The 23,207-nt window shown below is 42.9% G+C and overlaps 1 protein-coding gene across 7 annotated transcripts in view; it reads right to left on the bottom strand.

Annotated features, from left to right (window-relative positions):
- The window catches only part of LOC133111320 (NACHT, LRR and PYD domains-containing protein 12-like), a 212,159-nt gene that overhangs the window by 105,163 nt on the left and 83,789 nt on the right, over positions 1-23,207 (bottom strand). The window contains exon 14 of one of the 7 annotated variants that reach the window (XM_061221541.1): positions 8,143-8,326. The exons of the other annotated variants lie outside the window; for them this stretch is intronic. Coding sequence (XP_061077525.1) covers positions 8,293-8,326 — 34 coding nt within the window. The 3' untranslated portion in view covers positions 8,143-8,292. Of the gene's footprint in view, positions 1-8,142; positions 8,327-23,207 lie in introns of those variants that run through there. 7 annotated transcript variants of the gene reach the window in all.

The raw sequence follows: 23,207 nt of genomic DNA, 5'->3' as shown, positions 1-23,207 counted from the left end.
TTGGGTGTTTTCTTGAACCTGCTGTTAGGTATTTCTCTAAGCAGCTGGTTTCGGGGATTTACCTCAGCTGCTGTTGGGGATTTTTCTAAGCTGGTTTTGGGGATGTCTTTAAGCTGCTGTTGGGGATTTCTCTAAGCAGCTATTTTCAGGGATTTCTCTAAGCTGCTGTTGGGGATTTCTCTAAGCTGTTGTTGGGGATTTCTCTAAGCTGCTGTTGGGGATTTTTCTTAGCTGCTATTGGGGATTTCTCTAAGCTGCTGTTGGGGCTTTCTCTGATGTGATGGGATTTCCTTGATCATGTTGGGATGTTCTCTAAAATGTTATTTTTCTGTAATGCATTGAGGTTTATCTATGTTTGGGTTTTCTTTAATCTGTTGGGGTTTTCTCTAACACATTGGGATTTCTTGAAGCATTTTCTTGAAGATTCTTGATCACATTGAGGTTTCTCGAAAGTGTGGTCGTTGTTGAACTTGTATGTTGATTTTAATGTTCTAAGAAGAATTGATATTCTTCTCCACACAATGAGTTGTCATGCAACCTATAATCATACTTAAAGTTGATGGTTGAACAGAAGTTTAATTCACAATTTAGCAGCCAGCCCACAGTGGAATCAGAGCTGATGATAAATGCTAGCTGTTTAAGAGAGACCTCTTCTTTGTCTTACTTGTTGTACTTTAGTTCCTTGATTTTGTTCTGGGTCCTGGTGCGGGGCTGTGTTTGTATCATCCCCCTGTTAGAAGCCACCGGAGCAAGCGGAGGAACCCACAAACAAGTGGAAGCAAACAGTTCAATCTGCCCTGGCAGGGCTAAAGCTGGTACTATCATGCAACCACCCTCCCCGTCTTTCCCTGGTCTGCCAAGATGTTTTACACTTGGTTTGTTTCACTGAGATATTAGCCTGACCAGGCTGCTCATAATGTTATAGCACTTTGAGCCTGACCAGGCTACTCATAACCTTACGGCACTATTACTCTGACTAGGCTGCTCATAACCATACAGTGCTATGAGCCTGACTAGGCTGGTCATAACGTTATAGCACTTTGAGCCTGACCAGGCTACTCATAACCTTACGGCACTATGAGTCTGATCAGGCTGCTCATAACCTAACGGCACTATGAGTCTGACTGGGCTGCTCATAACCTGACAGTACTATGAGCATGATCAGGCTGCTCATAACGTTATAGGACTTTGAGTCTGACTAGGCTGCTCATAACCATACAGTACTATGAGCCTGACCAGACTGCTCAAAATCCTACAGCACTATGTGCATGACCACAATGACAAAGTGAAAACATATTTTTAGAATTTTTTGCAAATGTATTAAAAATCAGAAACTGAAATCTCTCATTTACATTAGTATTCAAACCCTTTGCTCTGACACACCAAGTCGTGGTCCTGTTTGCTCTGATTATCCTTCAGTGGAGTTCACCTGTGGCATGAGAAAGGTAGGTGTAATAAAGTAAAAATGTTCCTAATAAAGTGCTCGGTGAGTGTATAAGGTCCCTCAATTTACACTTTCATGTCATGACAAAAACTAAGCCACGAAGTCCAAAGAACTCCAAAGAGTTCAAAGAGCCCTGCGATAAAATTGTGGTGAGGCATAGAACAGGGCACGGGTAGAAAAGCATTTCTAAAGCTTTGAGTGTAACCAGTTCACAGTGGCCTCAATAATTGTGAAATGGAAGAACATTGGAACCCCCGGGCCTCTTCCTAGAGTTGGCTGTCCAACCAAACTGAGTCACCGAGCAAGCAGAGCCTTGATCAGGGAGGTGACCAAGAACCTAACGGTCACTCTAACAGCTTTGGAAGTCAGAGACGGGAGAAACTGCTGGAAGGACAGTCATTTCAGCAGCACTTCATCAATCAGGCCTTTATGCTAGAGTGGCTAGACGGAAGCCACTCTTGAGTAAAAGGCATATGATAGCCTACTTTTGCCAAATGGCATTTAGGAAAGAGATTATCTGGTCTGATGAGGCAAAAATTGAACTCTGGCAGAACTCCAAGCACTATGAGTGGTGAACACCAGGCACTGCTCATCCCCGGCTAATACCATCCCTACGCTGCATGGTGGTGGCAGCATTTTACTATGGGGGTGCTTCTCAGTGGCAGGCACAGGAAGACTGGTCAGAATTGAGGGAAAGATGAATACAGCCTTATACAAAGAGGTCCTTGAAAAAAGAAGAGAACATGGGAGTGGCTTTGGGACAAGTCTCTGACTGTCCTTGAGTGGCCCAGCCAAAGCCCAGACTTAATCCCCATAGAACATCTGCAGAGAGACCTGAAGAGTTTGAGAGGATCTGCCAGGAAGAATGTGATTAACTGCCAAAATCCAGGGGTGCAAAGCTTGTAGAGACTTACCCAAAAAGACCTGAAGCTGTAATTGCTGCCAAAGGAGCTTCAGAAAGTACTGAATTAAGGGTCTGAATACTTATATAAATGAGAGATTTCAGTTTTTGATTTCTAATAAATTAGCAGAAAATGTAAAAAGCTTGTTTTCACTTTGTCATTATAGGTTATTGAATGTATATTGATGGGCATAAATTACAATTTTATTCATTTAAAATGAAATCTGCAACACAATAAAGTGTGCAAAAACTGAAGGAATCAGAATACTTTCTGAAGCCACCATATGATTTGGTGATTCTTTATGGGCTTTTACTGGATGTATTTAGACTGCATTAACTTAGAATGTGCTGTTTTCTTATACAGTGCTGCATTTCTCCTCCAACTAGTTTTACAGTCCCTGCAGGCTGTAGACATTATCTTTAAGATTTTTCTGTTACGGGCTGAATTCATGGTTCTTTCAATAACGCCAAATTGTCCAGATCCCGTGGCAGCAAAGCATCTGCACACCATCACACTACCATCACCATGTTTGACTTTTGGTATGATATTAGTATTGAGAATTACTGCATTTGCTTTAAGCCAGCCATAATGGGACCTATGTATGTCACTCAAAAAGATCAGCTTCTGACTCCTCTGTCCATAGAACATGACTGAAAGGTTTGGGGATCAGCCATGTGGTTTTGCGATTGTGAATTGAAATTGATTGTTCTCTTGGTTAGCTGTGGTTTCCACTTGCTACCCTCTCATGAATCCCTTTGCCTAGACTTTGTTATTGTAGAGTCATGAACACTGACCTTTGCTGAGGCTAGAGAGGCCTGCAGGTTGTCCTTCTGGGATAATTTGTGACTTCCTGGATAAGTTGTCACTGCGCCCTTGGAGGGATTTTGGCAGGCCACCAACTGCTGGGAAGATTCACTACTGTTCCAAGTGTTCTCCATTTGGAGATGATGGCTATCACTGTGGTTTGGTGGAGTCCCAGAGTCTTACAAATGGCTTTCTGAACCTGATTGTTACAGCCGCAGGGACAGCGTAATCATAGAAGCCGACACCGGGGTTGTACAAAGGAAAGTTTTATTTCCAAAGTAAATGAAGAATTTAATCACACTGTAAAATCTATCGCAGTCTATTAAACAGATCCAGAATCAGCCAGTCATAGAGGCTCAGGCACACCAAGGAAAACAAGGCTCCAGGTGCTACACAGCTGAGGAATCTACAGCATCACTCGGACCTTCCACCCTGGAAGGAGAATAAAAAACAAGAGGACCATTCCAGCACATGTTTTGCATTCACTGTAGGAAAACCAAGGGATTATACTCCCTTGTACTAGTATGGTGTACTAGTATCACGGTGGGAGGTAATTCCTGCTGGTGCCACGAGAGGGCCGAGGATCATTGTTTCCACCTGTTCCTCGTTTACTCCAGGGGAATTACCTCCCTGAAGAGTATTTAAGACCAGCGTGGACTAGGTTTCAGTGCTTTTGTGTTCAACCGTTCGCCCTTGGCACAAAGGCGGTAAAGCACCTGGTAGACTCTAAAACTATACGAGTCAGGTTTGGTGCTGGTGTGTAATTTTCGAAGTTCTAAGAAAGAGAAATATGTAAAAGGTAAGGAAGGCGTACAGCTGAGAGTATTGTCTGTGCTGGCGCCTTCCTCAAGGGTTTTGTTTTTTTCTTTTGGACTCGTGTGAGTCGATGGCAGAGGGACGTTGTCCCCGGTGTTGTATTTTGGTTTGCATTTTTGTCCCGAGCTGCGTCTCGAGGTTTTTATTTTCGTGCCTGGCTTTTCACGCAAGGTTGTATTTTATTTTGGTTTTCTCATTGTGCCCAGCTATTTGGCACGGTACCAAAGTTATTGGTTCGCCCTTGGTATTAAGGGTTGTTTTACGTTCTCTAGCCGTTTTTGAGCTACTTTTCTGTTTTCGATTTAGAAGATTGGTTTTTGTAATTTCTATTCCTCCCACTGTTTCCGGGGGAAGTCCTGTTCCTAGCTGTGTACCCCTATTTCTGTTCTCCCTGGGATTTTGTGACAAACACGTTCGCAGGTTGGTTCGCTTAGCTCCAAACCTTACATCGTGGGCCTATTGCTCCAACTCTTTTAAACCGAGAGGCAGTTTCCTAAAACAGCAGCCAGATTTCCCCAAATCTCTTCAAGTACAAAACATCTGCATGTCTTTTTGTCCAGGCACATGAATCATCAGAAAAGCTTATTTATATATAAAACACATTTTATGAGTCTAATGTTTTATTCACATTTTTTTTATGAGAGTATGTTTTCATAAAGCATGCCCAAAGTGTCCAAAAATGATTACTCACCCTAATACTTTCTAACCAAACTGCATCACATTTAAAATGGAACTTTACTTAAAAATTAGGTTATCCAGAGCCCGTTAGCCAGTACAATTGTAGGTTTCTCTTCAGCAAATCCTGTAATTACGCACATTTGTATATTCATTCTGCTATCTGAACACAGCGATATTCCTAAACTGTCCATCACCTGAATATGACATATTATACCTTGTTGGAAACAGTGGGAAACCCTGTACAAGATGGCATTTGCATACGTGTTTTTACCTATTTTCTCCCAATTTCTAGCCAATTATGCCCTATCTATTCACCCATGTGGCTATGGATACACCGCAACAGCCCTGTCGCTCAGCAGCCCAGGAGGATCAGGACAATAGAGAGACATATGCTTTCTACAAGCTGCATCATCTCAATTTCCCACAAACGTGATTGAGGCGATTGCAATCAGGGCTCTGTTTGCTTATGAATTTATATTTCTACCAAACCGGAAATATGTTGGCCGGGCACATTGTTAGAATTTCACTTTTATTGTCTGAGTCTGTGGCATGGTGAGTGTTGTAAACCATGAGCGTGGCTTGGGGGAAAGGTGTTGTTTTATTGCCCTGCTCTGCTAATAGGAGCCTAATAAGCATCTAAACTGATGTTCCTGCTAGCGGAGAGTCTTTTTGTCTGGATTCGGTTTTATTACATCACAGTTTTTTGCATGATGTGAATATGAACGCTACAATAATTTGAGACATTGACGATTCAACCACAAGGGAGCAAAGTGGATTTTACATTTTGTGGACTGCGTTTTCTCTATCTTCCATCTCTTTCTGTTTTGATTCCCTAGTTCCCTTAATGCCTCAAATTCTCATTTCCTCATTTCTTTTAGCCATAACCCTAACTCTTTCGAGGTGCACTGGTCAGGGCTTTGAGGAATATCTTCTTCCTCCCGCTCTGTAATGCATGTTGGGGGTGGTGGGGGGGGGATTAACAGGGCGTTGCTGCAAAAGAGCAAGCAAGCTCAGTTAATCTACCCTGTATAAATAAAGGTTATTAACAAAATAAATAGAAGAACTCCATACTCTATTAGGGTGGCTTTTAAAATCACTTTAACTGTATGCAAAGGTGGTTGTTACGACTGTAAATTTCAATACCGTAATGGTCAGCTGATATTTCAGGCATACCTCCAGTAGTTCTTCTGACAGATCTGCAATAAAGCGAACCATATTCCATGACAGATCACAGGAGTAAGGGCATGGAGTGCCACGTAGCTTATATACAGTGTTGGTCGTTGGTCGTACAGGGACCGCCTTTACAAATATCCCTTCTGCGTAACTCTGCAAACCAAATATATCATAGCAAGCCAGTCGCAGACAGATTTCCTGTATAAAAACTAGCCTCAAGCTCTGGGCCTGAGGTGGCTTTAAACACTGAGCTCATTGACGTGACCAGCAAACCAATTGATCAGTCAGCTTCAGTGCTCCAAAGTGTACCCCCATCACCCCCAAGCATCACCGAAAACAAAATAGGGAAAATAACAAAATGACAAGCCCCCTGGCTTGCCTGGCAACTACAACTACATCTGGGATGAGACAGGACTACCATAGGCTATTACAACCATTTACCGGCCCAGCAAACTTGGCCATTACCTGAACCAATAACAACCATAGGTGCCGCGAAATAAATCAACGTTAACTGTGCCTCTTTCAAAATAACACCTTAAATATAGAAGTGTTATTCACAAAAAACCAAAGAATATCATGACACCCAAAAATGGTCAAGATATATAACCGGATAAAGCAAAAAAAAAAAAAAAAAAAAAAAAAAAACTGTCGGAGGGAGAGAAATGGCAAATGGCAGGCATTTATATAGCGCCTTTATCCAAAGCGCTGTACAATTGATGCTTCTCCATTCACCCATTCATACACACACTCACACACCGACGGCGATTGGCTGCCGTGCAAGGCCCCGACCAGCTCGTCAGGAGCATTTTGGGGGTCAGGTATCTTGCTCAGGGACACCTCGACACAGCCCAGGCGGGGGATCAAACGACAACCCTCCGACTGCCAGACGACTGCTCTTACTGCCTGAGCCATGTCACCCCCCAAGAGAGAGCCTGAAACTCCATCTGAAGAGGTGCTTTTATTGGATGGAGAACAGTAATACACAGCTCCCCCTACTCGGCACTAAGGGACTAACACATATTGACATATTTCAACAATTTTTTTTCTCTTCTGGAATTTCCTTTGATCCTGGCATACCAAACCAAACTATGACCTTGTCTGAATTAAAGCAGTTCTACAAAGAAAAGTGGGCAAAAATTCCTCTATAGCGATGTGAGACTGATACCAAGTAAGAGGTAGTGATCAATTTCAGTTATTGCTCAGTTAAAGATAAAAGAAAAATAAGTAAAGATGGGGAAGTCCAGAAAACATGAATTAAGCAAATGGAATGTCCTTACTCATTAAAATGTCAGTTTGAAGCCATGTCAGTTACAGACGTGGCACATATGTGGTAGATGGGGAGAGGTGGACCAACAGGTTGATCATTCATATATCATTAGTACTTCCGCAAAGGATGCGCTTGTGCTTCCTCACGAGAAAGGAACATTTGGGAGTTCTTAACTTCTAGCTAATAGAAGGAACATTTAATGTGCTGGAATGTCCTTAAATACGGGACCGCGATTGATTTCCAGGTTAGGAGCAAGAAACCTCTCTCTGTCTCTCTGTCTCTCTCAGGTTGGTGTGACCTTTACCATTGTGTTTGGAATCATTCTGTACCGGATCTCCACCAAGGCTGCCCTGCACATGAGCTCCAGCCCCACCACCCGCTCCAACGTGTGTCTGACGGTCCTCACCACCGCGGCCATCATTAACCTGGTGGCCATTCTCATTCTGGACGAGGTGTACGGGAGAGTCGCTCGCTGGCTCACTGTCCTCGGTCAGTACGGGAAACCACCCCTCCTGAAGCTGTGGTTATGGCTCTTATGATGTGAGATTGTTTAGTTTGACTTTCTGGAATACCTAACCTGTCCCACTGTTTATCAGGAATGTGGTTTTGTAGTATAGACTCAAATAGATGTGATATTTACACAAAAACATTTCTGTGTTCCATGTTCTCGGTGACTCTAAACAAATTAGTTTGTTAAGCAGAGACTGCAAAATTATTGGCAACACTTTCAAATAAGATTACATGAATTGCCATTAACTCATGTAGTTGTTAACAAATTACTTTTAGTCAATCTGTACACCTTAGCATCAAATTTCTAAACTGATTTTACATGACATTACATTAAAGGCATTTAGCAGATGCTCTTATCCAGAGCGACGTACAATGAAGTGTAAATCGAACCCAGGGACACGTGCGATGAGGACCCGAGAGGAAAGCACGGACAGGAACAGGTCAAGCAAACACCTCCAGGTCGTCCTCATGGGTGGAGTCTTCTTCTGTAGTTTGATGTGGGCCAGGTGGGGGGTCAGGGTGGGGCGGGATGTGTGCGCCTTCATCAGCTCCGTTAGTATCCGCAGCCTGTGACGCTCACACAGCCTGCATCGCCTAGTGTTGGGTTTCCTGCATCTGCACCTGCTCCTTCACCTGCAGCAGTGGAGAAGGTTCCATCTTCAGAGGATTGTTTGTTCCTGGGTTTTTCCAGCAAAATGTCACAAGTACCACTCCGGTGGGGGGTCCGAAAAGCTGGGGAGGGAGACAAAGGGAGATCTGAAAAATGTCTGTTTTCACCTGAGTTCATTTGGAGCCACAGAAGCTGGAGAGAGAGACAAAGCACACCACATGCCACAATGCTCTTGTTATTTCTTGGTTATAGAATAGCGTGTTTAAACTATTGAGCTACAGGTTTATTAGGGGATCAAAACTAGCACATAATAAATGTTTAGGCAATGTTTCATTGAAATTGTGACAGAAGAAGATACATACAAATTCAAACGGATTTCTCTTATTTATGAGATTTGTTAGAGCTCAACAAGTCTCCACCTGCTGCAAAATTACTTTTTGGGAGAAACATCTGTCTTTCATAGTATTTGTAGAGACTACAGAAATTACCACTGATAATATAGTAACCCAGGCCATTTTACACCTGCTCCACCTGCTTCATCACTTCCTACTTCACATGAGTATAAAAAAATTGGGTAACAAGCATGCAAAATCCCCTTGTCAACCATCAGCATGGGAAAAGCAGTGGGTCATTAATGTTTTGCTGCCAGTGGCCCAGGGTCTGGTTACCTCTGCTAGGAGGTCTTGGTCATAGGTAGATTGTCCGGTAAGACAATCAAGACTTCAAGTTGGTTTTGGGTTGTATGACAACATCTGGTGTTGGTGATTTGGTTTTGATTGAAGGCATCATGAATGCTGATAAATACATACACATTTTACCATATAATGCAATACACTACACACTCTCGATTAGATATCGATACACTCATACACAGTGTAGAATGGGTTTGGGATTCCTTTGACTGAGAGAAGCAGAATATGCGACCAACATTAAAGTAATTCTGTGTTAAATTGCTGAATCGTAAATAACTTGGACTTAATGGCTGTTGTCATTGGACAGTAAATAAAATAAATACTATTACTTTGTTCATATCAATATATTTTCAAGAAAAGTATTTCAATATGTATAAAAAGCACACTTCACATGTAAATGGCAGGTCTTTCAGGTCCTGTTTGTTTTTACAGAGGTGCCAAAGAGTGACAGGAGCTTTGAGGACAGACTGATCTTTAAGACTTTCATCCTGAAGTTTTTCAATGCCTTCACCCCCATCATTTACATAGCCTTCATCAGGGGCAGGTAGGTGACCTTACAAATGACTGGTTTTCAAATAACATTGGGATCATCTGCAGTATGGCTTAATGGATTCTCTGTCTATGTGCCCAAATGCAACTTCCTTTGGTAATCTATTATCGTTTTTGCTGCTTATATCTCTAGACTGGTTGGTCACCCTGGAAGTTATCTGTATGTTTTTGAGTCATACTGGATGGAAGAGGTAAACATTTTTAACATCCTAAGAATTGTGTTTAAAAATGTAAGTGTGAGGAACTCAGTGTGTGTGTGTCCCTGTAATCACTGTATCCTCTAAGGTTTCTTAGTGTAAACACTAAGGAAAACCTGCAAAACCTGTGATATGGAGTGTGAGTCTCTGTGTATTTGTATGCAAGCATGCATGTGTGTGAGAGTATATCTGAGTGCATATATGCGTGCATGCATGCAAGTGTGTGTGTGTATGGTGTGTGCCTGTGTGTATGTGTTTGTGTGTGCATGCGTGTGGGTGCATCCATATGTGTGCCTAATCTAGCCAAGTATGAATTACCTCCTGCGGTCTATGAAGAGACACAATTGTGCTTTTAGATAGGCAGGGATTCATGCTGGCTGCAGGAAGGAGTTAGAAGTTGGATTTTTGGAGAGGAACGGTTTTCCTTTTATTTTGGTGTTGGTTCCTTGGAGTTTTCAAGCTTGTGTACATTGTTCCTGCAGCACTGAAAGCAAGGTCTGGCTTACCAGTCACCCACCCTTTTCTGGTATTTTCTATTTAATGTCCTGTCTAATGTCTCCTGTTTTGTAAATTAGAAGTAGTGAGCCTACAGGCATCCCTGTTTTAAGAATTGCAGAGCTTGGTTGCACCGTGGGGTCACCAAGTCACAAAGGAACCACACTCGTACCTGTAGCTGTGAGTATACTCTGAACACAGAGCTCTTGCAAAGTGAATCTGCTTCTGCCAAGCTCACCTCACAGAACATGCAGGGAAAAGGAAAGAAGAAGTGGGAGGCTGCTGGCTGATATTTATAGCAGAGCACCGCTGCACTACCTGGTACATGGGACTTCTATGAAACTAATTAGCTGGGAAGGTATCCTGCCCTGTACGGAGGCATGCCATATTCAAGTGATCCAATATAAGGCTACTTGACTCTTCTCTCCCCTCCCCAGTGTGCTCATGGAGGCTGTTTGATGGAGCTCTGCATCCAGCTCAGTATCACCATGCTGGGCAAACAGCTGATCCAGAACAACCTTTTTGAGATCGGCATCCCGTGAGTTTTTTCTCCCACACGCACACACACTCTCACACACACTCTCACACACGCACACGCACACACTCACCTACAAATTTGCAAGCATGCATACACTCACACACACTTTTTTGGGTGCCGAATTGGTTCATTTCAAATAGGCCAGAGAGTGTGGAGGCTCCCCTTTTCTTTCTATATCCTTCTTGAAGTAACATTAGTTGTCACCGGCAGCCTCCCAGAGTTGTGCTCAGTGAGATATTTCCACCAGCCTGTACAGCTGGGGTTGGGCAGGGGTAGGGTTTTATGCAGTAGAATCTCAGAGATCCAAACCTCAGAAAAGTCTGGTCAACCAAACAGTTATGGAATTGGAAGTGTAATATTAATACAAAATTATGACTGGAAAACGCAAAACAGTAATTATTAATTGAGAAAAAATGCATACTCTGCTTTACAGAGTAACACAGAAGATAATTAAACATATCAGCCCTCAGCCCCTGATAGCATATGAGGTATTCAGCCCAAAATGAAAATAGATGGGAAATGTAAACTCTTCACCTTCATTTACAGTGTGTGTAATGTGTCTACTGAGCCTCAGGCACAATTAGAAAAATGCATGTGATGGTATTTGAAAAGCGTGATCAGGAGTGACGTAATACCAGTGTGCAAGCTTGACATTCATGAATTTGAGTTTTTACAGGAAGAGGTGACAATTTTGCCAGGTGACAATCCAATCCTGATCTACACACTTATGAAGTTCCCCATTTCATATAGCTATGTCAACAAGAGTAATAGATCTATAAGTAATAGATACACAACCTCGACTTGTAGCAGGAGAGATGGTGTGCGCCATTAAGGGATGATTTTGTAGACTAGGCGGATGACCTTGTGAACTGATCACACAATTACAGTGACTGTTCTAGAAGGTCAAATTAATCTCCAAGGTCCCAGCGTTTTCACCAAACTGTCTGTACAAGCCAGCTTTTCTTTTTCTTTTTGAAAGAGGCATTCCTTAAAATTAATTGCGAAGAAAACACAATGACAAATTTCAACCTGCCCACTGTGAACACTGTCCTAAAACATTGTTTGGTATTGGGTATTCAGGTGTGTCTCCCATATATCACTTCCCGCTTCCTGCAGCAAACTTAAAAAGTTGATCAGGTACATAAAATCAAAGAGGAGCTCCTTCCAGGAGGAGGAGAGGGAAAAAGAAACTCCAGCGCTATGAAACCGACCACTTCCTGGAGCCTTTCGCTGGCCTCAGCCCCGAGTACATGGAGATGAGTGAGTATTGAATCAAACCCCTGAAAGCATGGGGATTAGTGAGTACTGAATCAAACCCCTGAGCGCATGGGGATGAGTGAGTACTGAATCAAACCCCTGAATACATGGAGATGAGTGAGTACTGAATCAAACCCCTGAATACATGGGGATGAGTGAGTACTGAATCAAACCCCTGAATACATGGAGATGAGTGAGTACAGAATCAAACCCCTGAATACATGAGGATGAATGAGTACTGAATCAAACCCCTGAATATATGGGGATGAATGAGTACTGAATCAAACACCTGAATACATGGAGGTAAGTGAATACTGAATCAAACCCCTGAGTACATGGAGGTAAGTGAATACCGCACCAAACCTCATATGCATGGAGATGAGTGTTCATCTAACCTGGCCAGGCTCATAGTGCTATAAAGTTATGAGCTGCCTGATCAGGCACATAGTTCTGTAAGGTTAACCTGGTCAGGCTCATAGTGCTGTAAGGTGAAAAACATCTTTGTAAACTTACAGTACTATGATATAAGCAGCCCAAGGAGGCTCATTGTTACAACCAGCCCCATGCATCTGATCATGCCCCGGTCGCTGATGTAGCTTGGGGGGAGTATGTGTGGCAGAAACTATATGGGTTAACCCATGCTTGTCAATGCAGCAGTGGAACTTGGCCCTCTCTCGCTATTTTATTAATAATACAAAAGTACATAACATTATATTTGTGATAACACAGCTCCCATGAAACCAGAATCAATGTAAAATATACCTCCCATTTTCTCCACTTGCTACAGCATGTTAGAAAATGTGTTTTGCAGAGAGAACCGATTCACTTAACACAGCGGAATGAATGGACATTTTATTTGGGGCGTTACCTCAGAATTCAGCAAAGTCAAACTTACAAGCTTGCTGCTGGCTCGGGAGAGTGAATCCACAGCTCTCCTCCAAAACTCTTCCCTGCCAGCCAGATTTGTTTAATGCCACAATTACCAGCCATGTTGGTGCAGGGCAGGGATGCACTTAGTAGCTCACTAACTTTTGGTATTTAGCTATACTATGTTTTGCGACGTGAATAGTCTTAATTATTAACTTGTGTAATGTTCTGACAGAAGGATTGACAGAAGTGTATTATAGGCCTGCCTTGGGGCAGACCTAGCATCTGTTTTTCATATATGTGGCAGACATCTTTGCCCACATTATTCATTTCTCCTGACTGAAGCCTGGGAGTTGACTGATGGGCAGAGCTCTCCCTCTCAGCTGTTTGTACACCCCCCCACCCCAAGCTTTGAAACCTGACCCCCCACCACAACCTCACACAGACAAAGGGCAGGCAATCAGCTTTCTCCTGTAACATGCCCCTTACCCCACCCCAGGCCCCTCTCTCCCTGCCTGACTACCTGAATAGTTTTAATCAGTGGGGAGTACAACCCTCACCCCTTCTTATCAAACCAGAACTTAGATTGATCTTCTTGGTTCCCGAGTTTGTGTGATCCATCAGATCAGATGGACACTTCAGGGTGATACAGAAAAAGAACCTAAACTTTCCCATAGTCACCCACACCAGACTTCAGGATTTTAATACCTAGGCTCCTGTGTTTGTAATTGAAATTACTGCTCATTTGGTCAAGTTTATTAGGCAGACCTAGCTGGACACCAGTGGGCAATAAAGAATGTCTCCTAATCAAATGTTAATAAAATCATTGATTCTTAACGCATTTTTGATCTGTAAAATACATGGAAAAGCTAAAATTCTCGCTGAGTCAATGGTCATACTCTCACATTTTTTCTAATAAAGGTTTTTTTTTGTTCTAATATGCATTTACAAAAATATTAAAGATTCCAAAATATCTACCACTGCTTCAGTCTTTTAACTTTTACTGACAACATCGTAAAACCAATCCGAGAGTTCCGTAGAAAAACAGATCCTCATCATGTTTTCTGTGATGTGTGATATTGTTTTTGTTTTTTCCTGACGCCAAGACCTTGGAAGAAGAAAAATATGAATTAAAAGCATTGGAACACATTATGTGTTGGTTGAGTGTTATTAAATACCAGAATTTCACTTACGATATTTATGTTTTTTTGGAGGCACCTTTGGTTGTCGTTCACACAAACAATACACTGGTCTGTGAAAGTAAAGGCAGACGAAAGTTTAAGTTAAGGAAAATATGCTGAGGTCTCCGAAGGTGAAGAGGATTATGTTCGGGTATTTGACAGATTAGGGTTTATTAATTTGACTTTATTAGACACATAAGGGTTATTAGTAAAGTGTGTGAAGTGCATTAGATTAGAGTTTATTTATGAAGTGCATTAGATTAGGGTTTATTTATGAAGTGCATTAGATTAGGGTTTATTTATGAAGTGCATTAGATTAGGGTTTATTTATGTGGTGCATTAGATTAGGGTTTATTTATGAAGTGCATTAGATTAGGGCGTTTGTGACCCTGTTTGTGGCCTCGTTCCCTTTGGCACCACTCTTTGCTTTGCTGAACAACATCATCGAGATCCGTCTCGACGCCAAAAAGTTTGTATCAGAATTGCGGAGGCCAGTGGCTACAAAAGCCAAAGACATGAGCCTCTATCCTCCCATAAAACACACGGGTGGCTTAGGGGACTTCAGCAGTGCATTAATAGTAAGATTATACCATGAGAATCTGTCACATATCAACAAATCAGGAAAGGGTATTTGGGACTTCAGAATTTAACCACTCCTACTACTACTAATAATGATTATAATACTATGAGTATAATATATAGTGTTACTATCTGGAATTTCTACATTACTGTACACTTGACATGGCTCAGGCAGTAAGAGCAGTCGTCTGGTAGTCGGAGGGTTGCCAGTTCGATACCCCCGCCTTGGCTGTGTCGAAGTGTCCCTGAGCAAGACACATAACCCCCAAATGCTCCTGACGAGCTGGTGGCCTTGCATGGGGGCCTTGCATGGCAGCCAATCGCTGTCGGTGTGTGGAGTGGACTTTGGTCTTGACTCTTGCACTGCCTTCGACTCCGAGCCTGCCTACCATCCGTCTGCACTACTGGCAGCTGACAGCTTTCCTGGTTACTGGACTTTTTGCATGGTGTACCGATTTCGAGATTGCCTTCTCCCTCGGTACTGTACTTAGGTTTTGGCTGGATTTACTGTGTATGAACTTTGCTTGTTTTCGACTACACTCATTGGACAATCCCTTAATAAAGCCTTGACGGGACTTTATCCACGTCTTTGTTGTCTGAGTCGTGCATTTTGGGTCCAACCCCCACACACCAGTCTCAGAACAATTTCACCACGATGGACCCTGCTGACTCAAAGGCCATGTTCCACACCCTCCAGCGACAAGGCACCATCATGCAGCAACACTCTCAAGAGGTTTATTGGAGAACCGGAGAGATGCAAGGCGTTCCTGCTCCAGTGTGACTTCGTTTTCTGGCAGCAACCGCAGACCTACAACAGTGACGACCACCGGATCGGCTACGTGATGGGTTTACTCAAGGGGAGAGCTTTGGACTGGGCTACAGCTGTGTGGTCTGGGGGATCGTTCCTTCCCGGTACCCGATCTTCGCTGAAGAGATCCGGAAGTCTTCCAGCACGCATCCACCGACCAAGAGCCATCCCAGCGCCTGATCGCCCTTCGCCAAGGCAGGAAACCTGCGGCAGACCATTCGATCGACTTCTGCACTCACAGCGGCGACCAACTGGAATGATGCGGCTCTGGCGAACCTGTTCCCGGTCAGTTTGAGCATGGCACTCCAGGACGAGTTGGCGCGTCTCGAACCCATCACACAGTTCGATCCACTCGTCCAACTAATCATTTCTGGGAACCATCATGAGATTATTCAGTTCCGCGTCATCTGGTCTCCTAACGACCCGCTCATTTCGGGATTACCCTGGCACCAGAGACACAACCCCACCATCGACTGGACTTCAAGCCAGATTCAAGCCTGGAGTCGTAAGTGTCACCAATCCTGCCTGTGATCCGCTCCTGAAATATCTGCCTGGCTATTTCTCTATAGGCTCCAGTTAATTCATAATGGTCTTTGTTTCTTTTTTGCTCATGAATAGGGCTTACAACAATACCAAAATCTATAGTAGCCTAGTAATAATAATAATAATAATACATTTTATTTGAAGTGGCGCCTTTCTGGACACTCAAGGTCACCTTACATTGTGCGAAATACAAAATAAACATGGTAAAAACATGATACAAAATATCCCATTTAAAATCATCAACAAAAAAGAAAACATGATACAATATAATACAATACAATAGTACACGTTCAACATTGGAATGTGTAACATTTCATTATGAAAATATGAATCTACTTACCGCCATATATCTCTCAAGGCTAATTAAAAACTGAGACATCAATATGAAGTATTTGTTGAACAAAAATGAAACCATTGTATCAAGCACCTTTTAATAATCTGAGGCTATGTAAGCTTCTTATCAAGTGTGGTTTCGTAACTGTAGAATAATGGAATGGACTATGTAATTATTCTATAGAATGTAAATACAGAAAAAAGATATATTGAAGCTAACCATGAGAGAACCAGCTGCTCTTATTACCGTACCTCTCGCTTGCAGTTTTTAATCTGTCTGTTTGAACACACACTATTCCCTATGCACTTTATGTGCTGCCCTTGTTTAACAGTTGTGATTCCTCAACGGTTTTTGCCCCAAACTCTATTCTGGCAAACAAATGTAATGCCTGGTAAACTCTCAGATCCAGCAGTTCTTGGATGATATAAAATAGGCTATTTAGTAGGGGTATCAATTTCCATATACCAGAAAACCAGTTAAATTATCCGTATCCGGAGGCGACTCATACTCGGAAGTGGGCATGACATAACTGAAGGTTAAACAGTCCCCTGTACTGCATTGCGATTTGCAGCACATTGAAACCAATACTTTCACCTGAAGCACAACTACTATAGGTCTGCACTCTGTTATGCAAGTAAAGCTCTATTAAATCTTTATCTGGTTAATATAGCATTAATTAAAAACCGTATATATCGTATATATATAAATCCATGTGTGTACGTGCGTGAACAATTTTACAAGGAACACTTTTGGCTGAGCCACCACTATCTGCGTTGCCGGCACACTTGCACTTTAAATACAGGCCCAAGTTGTCCTAAAGCACTACACTCTTAAGCAACACATCCGTCACAGTTTGTTTCATAAGCAAAATAATGCAGATAAAAATCAGTCAAATAACATACCAACGGAAACACTTCTGTCACCAGCGACCACATCCCAGCGCTGCTAACTCTCACGGCAATCTGTGACAGAGGCAGTACGCCTCATTCAAAACACTGGGCTCACATTGATTGTCGGTACGTTTAAAAATAAGTAACGGCTGAACAAAACTGCCCCATACCCTGCTATCAGGTCACTATGTGTTCGTGACATTGGCTCAAGCGGTAAGAGCAGTCATCTGTCGAAGTGTCCCTGAGCAAGACACCTAACCCCCAAATGCTCCTGACAAGCTGGTTGGTGCCTTGAATAGCATTGGTGTGTGAGTGTGTGTATGAATGGGTGAATGAGAAGCATTGATTGTACAGTGCTTTGGATAAAGGTGCTATATAAATGCAAACCATTTACCATGTACGTCTATCCATCACCCACACTACAGTACAGTCAGTCTAAAGTAGCTAGCAAGGCTACCAACTACCACCCCATGTTATAAAATTAAACAGGCTTATTTCAATTCAGCTACGTCACCATTTTAGAAGCTGAAATGTCTTGAACATCATCATTAAAACACTTATGAATGTACTCATAATGTACTTATGAAAGTAATGATCCAATTACTCAGACAACACTCAAGATTGGAAAAAAGTCAATACCCTTTATGGGTACTGGTCGAAAACGAGTACTTGCATCACCCCTATTGCCTATATCGTTATAGTTATCATAAAGGTTATCATTCTAGGTGTCAATGTAGCCCATCTTAAAACTGTTTCAGGAAGCAGCACGTGCTGACTAGTTAACAGAGATGACTACCACAGAAGGGAGGAAAAAATACTTGTTTTGAAGAGCAGAAGAATAAATGTGCCATTTCTCTTCATTCAGCAAGAATGCTTGATAATAATTAAAACAGTAGTTTTGTATAATGTGACTTTCCATTACAGATACCGGTAAAGTGTGATATCCATCTTTCAAACTATATCAATGACAAATTTGTATGAGCAAGATCGAAAGTTTGTTTGGACAAACTGTATGCTGAGTCTGTATGTTAAATCACCGTCAGTGTAGCCTTTTCCTAAATACGGGACAAAATTTATCATAAACACGTCCAATTTGGCTTGAATCTCCAACCTGTGTTTCCCAGAAGGTAATGGGCACTAAAACTCCAGACTGGTTTAACAGATATCACGTAACCTAACTTAAGGCTAGCCTGAGCGATATGGCGGACAGCTCTGACTTCAGTTACAGGACAAGCTTTTCAATTTTGACAAAGAAATACAACCTTGCAGTTTTTAACTGTAATTTACAGAGGAAGAATTGGCTTTCACTGCAGCTTCTTTCAGTTGTTTGTTACAGGGTTTTTTTTCCCTTCAATCTCCCCTTCAGGAGGTTAAATGGATGCTCAGTTGGGCTAAGGTCTGGTGTTTCACTTGGCCAGTCTAAAACCTTCCACTTTGTCTCCCTAATGAAGTCCTTTGTTGTGTTGGCAGTGTGTTTTGGGTCATTGTCTTGCTGCATGATGAAGTTCCCAATTCATTTGGAGGCATTTCTCCATAAGTTGGCAGACAGAATGTTTTTCATCCTGCTGCTACAATCATGAGTTACATCATCAATAAAGATTAGTGAGCCCACTCCAGAAGCAGCCATGTAAACCCAAGCCATGACACTTCCTCCATCATGCTTCACAGATTAACTTGTATGTTTTGTATCATGAGCAGATCCTTTCTTTGTCCACACTTTGGCCTTTCCATTACTTTGTTAGAGGTTAATCATGGATTTGTCAGTCCAAAAAACTTTGTTTCAGAACTTTTGTGGCTTATCGCTGTACTTCTTTGCAAATTGTAATCTCGTTTTCTGATTCGTACTACTTGTGACTGGTATGCATCTTGTGGTATAGCCTCTAGATTGCTATAGTCTTGTTTGAATGGTTGATTGAGATACCTTCACCCCTGCCCGGTGGAGATTGTTTGTGATGTGACTGACTGATGTTTTGGGGTTTTCCTTAACAGTTCTCACAATTTTACTGTCATCAACAGCTGTTGTTTTCCTTGGTCAACCTGTTCGATGTCTGTTGCTCAGTATGTCAGCGGTTTCTTTCTTTTTCAGGACATTCCATGTTGTTCTACAAGCTATCCCCAATGCTCGTTCAATGGCTCTGATTGATTTCCCCTCTTTTCTAAGCTTCAAAATGACTTGCTTTTCTCCAAAAGACAGCCATCTTCATGCCATCATGTTGGTTTATTTTTTCTAACACAAATGCACTCTTCACAAGCATTTTTTTATGATTTTCAAAATAAATGATTGACTACAGTGGCAAGAAAAAGTATGTGAACCCTTTGGAATTACTTGGTTTTCTGCATTAATTGGTCATAAAATGTGATCTGTATTGGACACATCCATTAAACATTCACAGTGCTGGTGGAAAAAGTAAGTGAACCCTTATGCTAATGACTTCAACAAAAGCGAATTAGAGTCAGGAGTTAGCAAACCTGGAGTACAATCAATGAAACGAGATTGGAGCGAGGTGTAGAGCTACTTTGACTTATAAAAAACACTCAAACTTTTAGAGTTTGCTATTCACAAGAAGCATCTGCTGATGTGAACCATGCCTCGCAAAAAAGAGATCTCCAAAGACCTACGATCAAAAATTGTTGACTTGCATCAAACTGGAAAGGGTTACTGTCGTATATTGCCTGAGTTTCATTCCCGTTTAAACTCTTGCTACAACATAAATCAGACGGAGACAGACTTGAACAATACCAGGACAGTCGTCCCTTTATTATACTTCCAGAAACAACATGTAACCTGAAGGTCTCTTAAATCAGAACAGTTAGTAAGGCACTTGAGACGGGTGCGTGGGGGTCGGACCCGAAATGCACGACTCAATAATGGAATAAAGTCCCGTCAGGGCTTTATTTGGGACGAATCCCAGGAGTGTAGTCACAACAAGCAAAGTCCATACACGTAGATCCAGCCAAACAGATGATAAACAAACAAAAAGCACGGTGCCGAGGGAAGAGGCAAACTCGTAGTCGGTAAACGTGCAGGGAGGTCCGGTAGCAGGAGAGCTGTCAGCGGGGCAGAAGTACAGGCGGACGGCAGGCAGAGTCGTAGTCGAAACCATAAAACAATCAGCGAGGCAAAAGTACAAAGACGGTAGGCGAGGACGGGGTCAAAAACAAGCGGTGGTCAACAAAACAGAAATCAATAAACTATGGTCGGTAAACAGGCTTGGATCGTAACGTGTAATCAATAATAGTAATGCTCAAGCGTTGCTTTGGAGTTCAAGAGGCAGACAATTTCACGAAGCGCAGCAGTGCGACTGGGCTATAAATGCAGGTGTAGACAGGTGTAGACAATTAGTTTAGAGAGTAGCAAGGAAATGGAAAACAGGTGCGATGGATGACAAGTTAACAAGGGAATTAGTAATCGTTAGTAATAAACCTATCCTGCCCTAGCATTAGTAAATTAGTAAATGACATGCACGAGAAACGTAAGGTAACATGAACACATGATTAGTCTGTTAGTATTACCGAATCCTGATCTAGCATTAGTAGTTTTAGTAAATAGACAAATAGAAACAATTAGGGTGTGAGTGACAGAAAGAGAGAAAGAGAAAGCCAGAACGCAAGGTTTGCGGAAAGACATGTAGAAGTGTATGCATAAACAACGACCAGTTAACGTAACAATAAACATAATCAAAACCTAACACGAAACTAACTAAGACGATAACCACTCAACATAACTAGGTAAAAATAAATCGTAACGAAACATAACTAGACATGACAAGAAAATAAATCGTAACGAAACATAACTAAACAACATGACGAACCTAGACTAACATAATACATGATAAGACAATACGTGACTAAAACAAATGATCAAACATAAAACAGGGCAAGACAGACCTGAAACGTGACAGCACTAGCCAATTGGTGGCAGTAACAGAGTATAACACCCAATACCCGAATATATGACATACTCCTCCCCACTTAATGAACAGGTGTATCCCTAACCACCAGGAACACATTTTTGGAGATTATTCTGCCCCATTCTACTGGGTAGGTCACCACTATAGATCTAGGCGTTTTGGAGGCCGCCGTTCTCTGTGCGAATAGCGGCTAATAGCACCGCCAGCCGGCTGATTCACGCTGACTGTCACCGGAACAGACCGTGGTGTGGGACAGTTCAGTCTCTGAAACAGCTGCAGGAGTGGGTCCTGAAGAAACAGGTTCCATAGCCTGCGGTGCCTCCTGGGTGAGTGCGGGCTGGGCTGGGCTGTCCAGCTTAGAAGGCTCAGCACCAACCACAGATGGGGTTTCTACAGGTGCTGTCGCACCAGCAAGTAGTTGGTCAGTGTGTCTCCTCCAGACAATGTCATCATTGGTCCGAACTGTATAAGACACGGGCCGGTCTGTTCAAGGACTGTAGCAGGCATCCATTTTGGTCTGTTGTTGTAGTTACGTGCTAGTACATTGTCACCAGGGCGGAAGGTCCTCTCCTTCGCTCTTTGTTCACGTCTCACAACCTGGGCTTGTTGTTTCCGGTGAACGGTCTCTTTGGTCTTTGGTGGTTTCAGAAGGTCAAGGTTGGTGCGGAGCTGTCTCTTTATGAGAAGTGCTGCAGGGGCGACTTGTGTAGTTGAGTGTGGAACATTCCTGTATGAGAGCAAGAAGCTGTTCAGCCACTGGTGGAGAGAGCCTTGTCCCTGTGAGGCCTTCAGAGCGTTTTTCATGCTCTGAACAAATCTCTCAGCTAATCCATTGGTAGCTGGGTGATAGGGAGCAGAGCGGATGTGCTGTACTCCATTTGCCTCAAGGAATCTCTCAAACTCTTGCGAGACAAACTGGGGGCCATTATCGCTCACCAGTTGTTCTGGAAACCCAAATCGACTGAACATTCTACCACCACCAGGAACATCCTCTCCTCACATGGGCCAGCAAAATCCACATGAACACGCTGCCATGGTGCCTCTGGCCAGTCCCATGGCTGGAGAGGGGCTGGCTGTGGCATGCAGCGAACTTGTTGACATGATGGGCATGTTCTAGCTGTCTCTTCAATCTGCCCATCGAGGCCACCAAAAGTAGCTTCTGGCAAGCTCTTTCATGCGGACAATCCCAGTGTCCTTCATGTAGCCTTTTCTGTGGGATAATCACTTGTGAGGTATGGCTTTAGCTCGGGGAGATCCATACCTCCTCCGCTGATCACTGTATCCATCAGCGTTGCTAGCACAGGGTCATTCCGGGTGTGCCTCTTTACTTGTGCAGCAGTGATAGGAGCTTCCTCCACTTGCCTGAAGTAGAAAATGCCGGGCTGCGATGGCTCAGCACGGTCCACAGGCAGGGGTAGTCTAAAGAGGCTATCTGCGTTTGCATGCAGCTCAGACTTGCGGTATTTGATGTCATAGTCGTGGGCAGACAACAACAAGGCCCATCTTTGCATCCGTCCAGCTGCTAAGGATGGAATGCCAGTATGGGGTCCGAAGATTGTTGTTAGGGGGCGGTGGTCTGTCAGAAGAACAAACTTCCTCCCAAAGAGATATTGATGAAACTTTCTGACACCAGAAACAATCCCCAGTGCTTCTCGTTCTATTTGTGCATAATTGCACTCGGCTTTGCTTAGTGTGCGTGAGGCAAACGCGATAGGTCGCTCTTCACCACTGGGCATGATGTGAGAAACAACTACCCCCACCCCATAAGGGGAAGCATCACATGCCAGTTGTAAGGGTAGTGTAGTGTCGAAATGTGTTAGGACATCAGACTCAAGCAGCGCTTTTTTAGATTGGACAAATGCAACCTCACATTGCTGAGTCCATTTCCAGGCTTTGCCGTGGCACAACAGCTGGTGGTCTCAGTAGAGAAGACAGGTTGTGGATGAACTTTCCGCCCCAGATAAGAGCGTAGTTGACTCACATTCTGGGATGCTGGTGCTTCCATGATTGCCTTGATTTTGGATGAAGCCTTATGCAAGCCTTCAGAGTCAATCACATGTCCCAAATACTCAACAGAAGACTGGAAAAACTCACACTTTGATCTGCGGACCCTAAGTCCGTATTCTTCCAGCCGCTGCAGAGTGGCATCCAGGTTCTCCAGA

Source organism: Conger conger, chromosome 15, assembly GCF_963514075.1.
Source record: "Conger conger chromosome 15, fConCon1.1, whole genome shotgun sequence".
Classification (NCBI taxonomy): Eukaryota; Metazoa; Chordata; class Actinopteri; order Anguilliformes; family Congridae; genus Conger; species Conger conger.
This window is presented reverse-complemented; position numbering and strand designations above follow the sequence as displayed.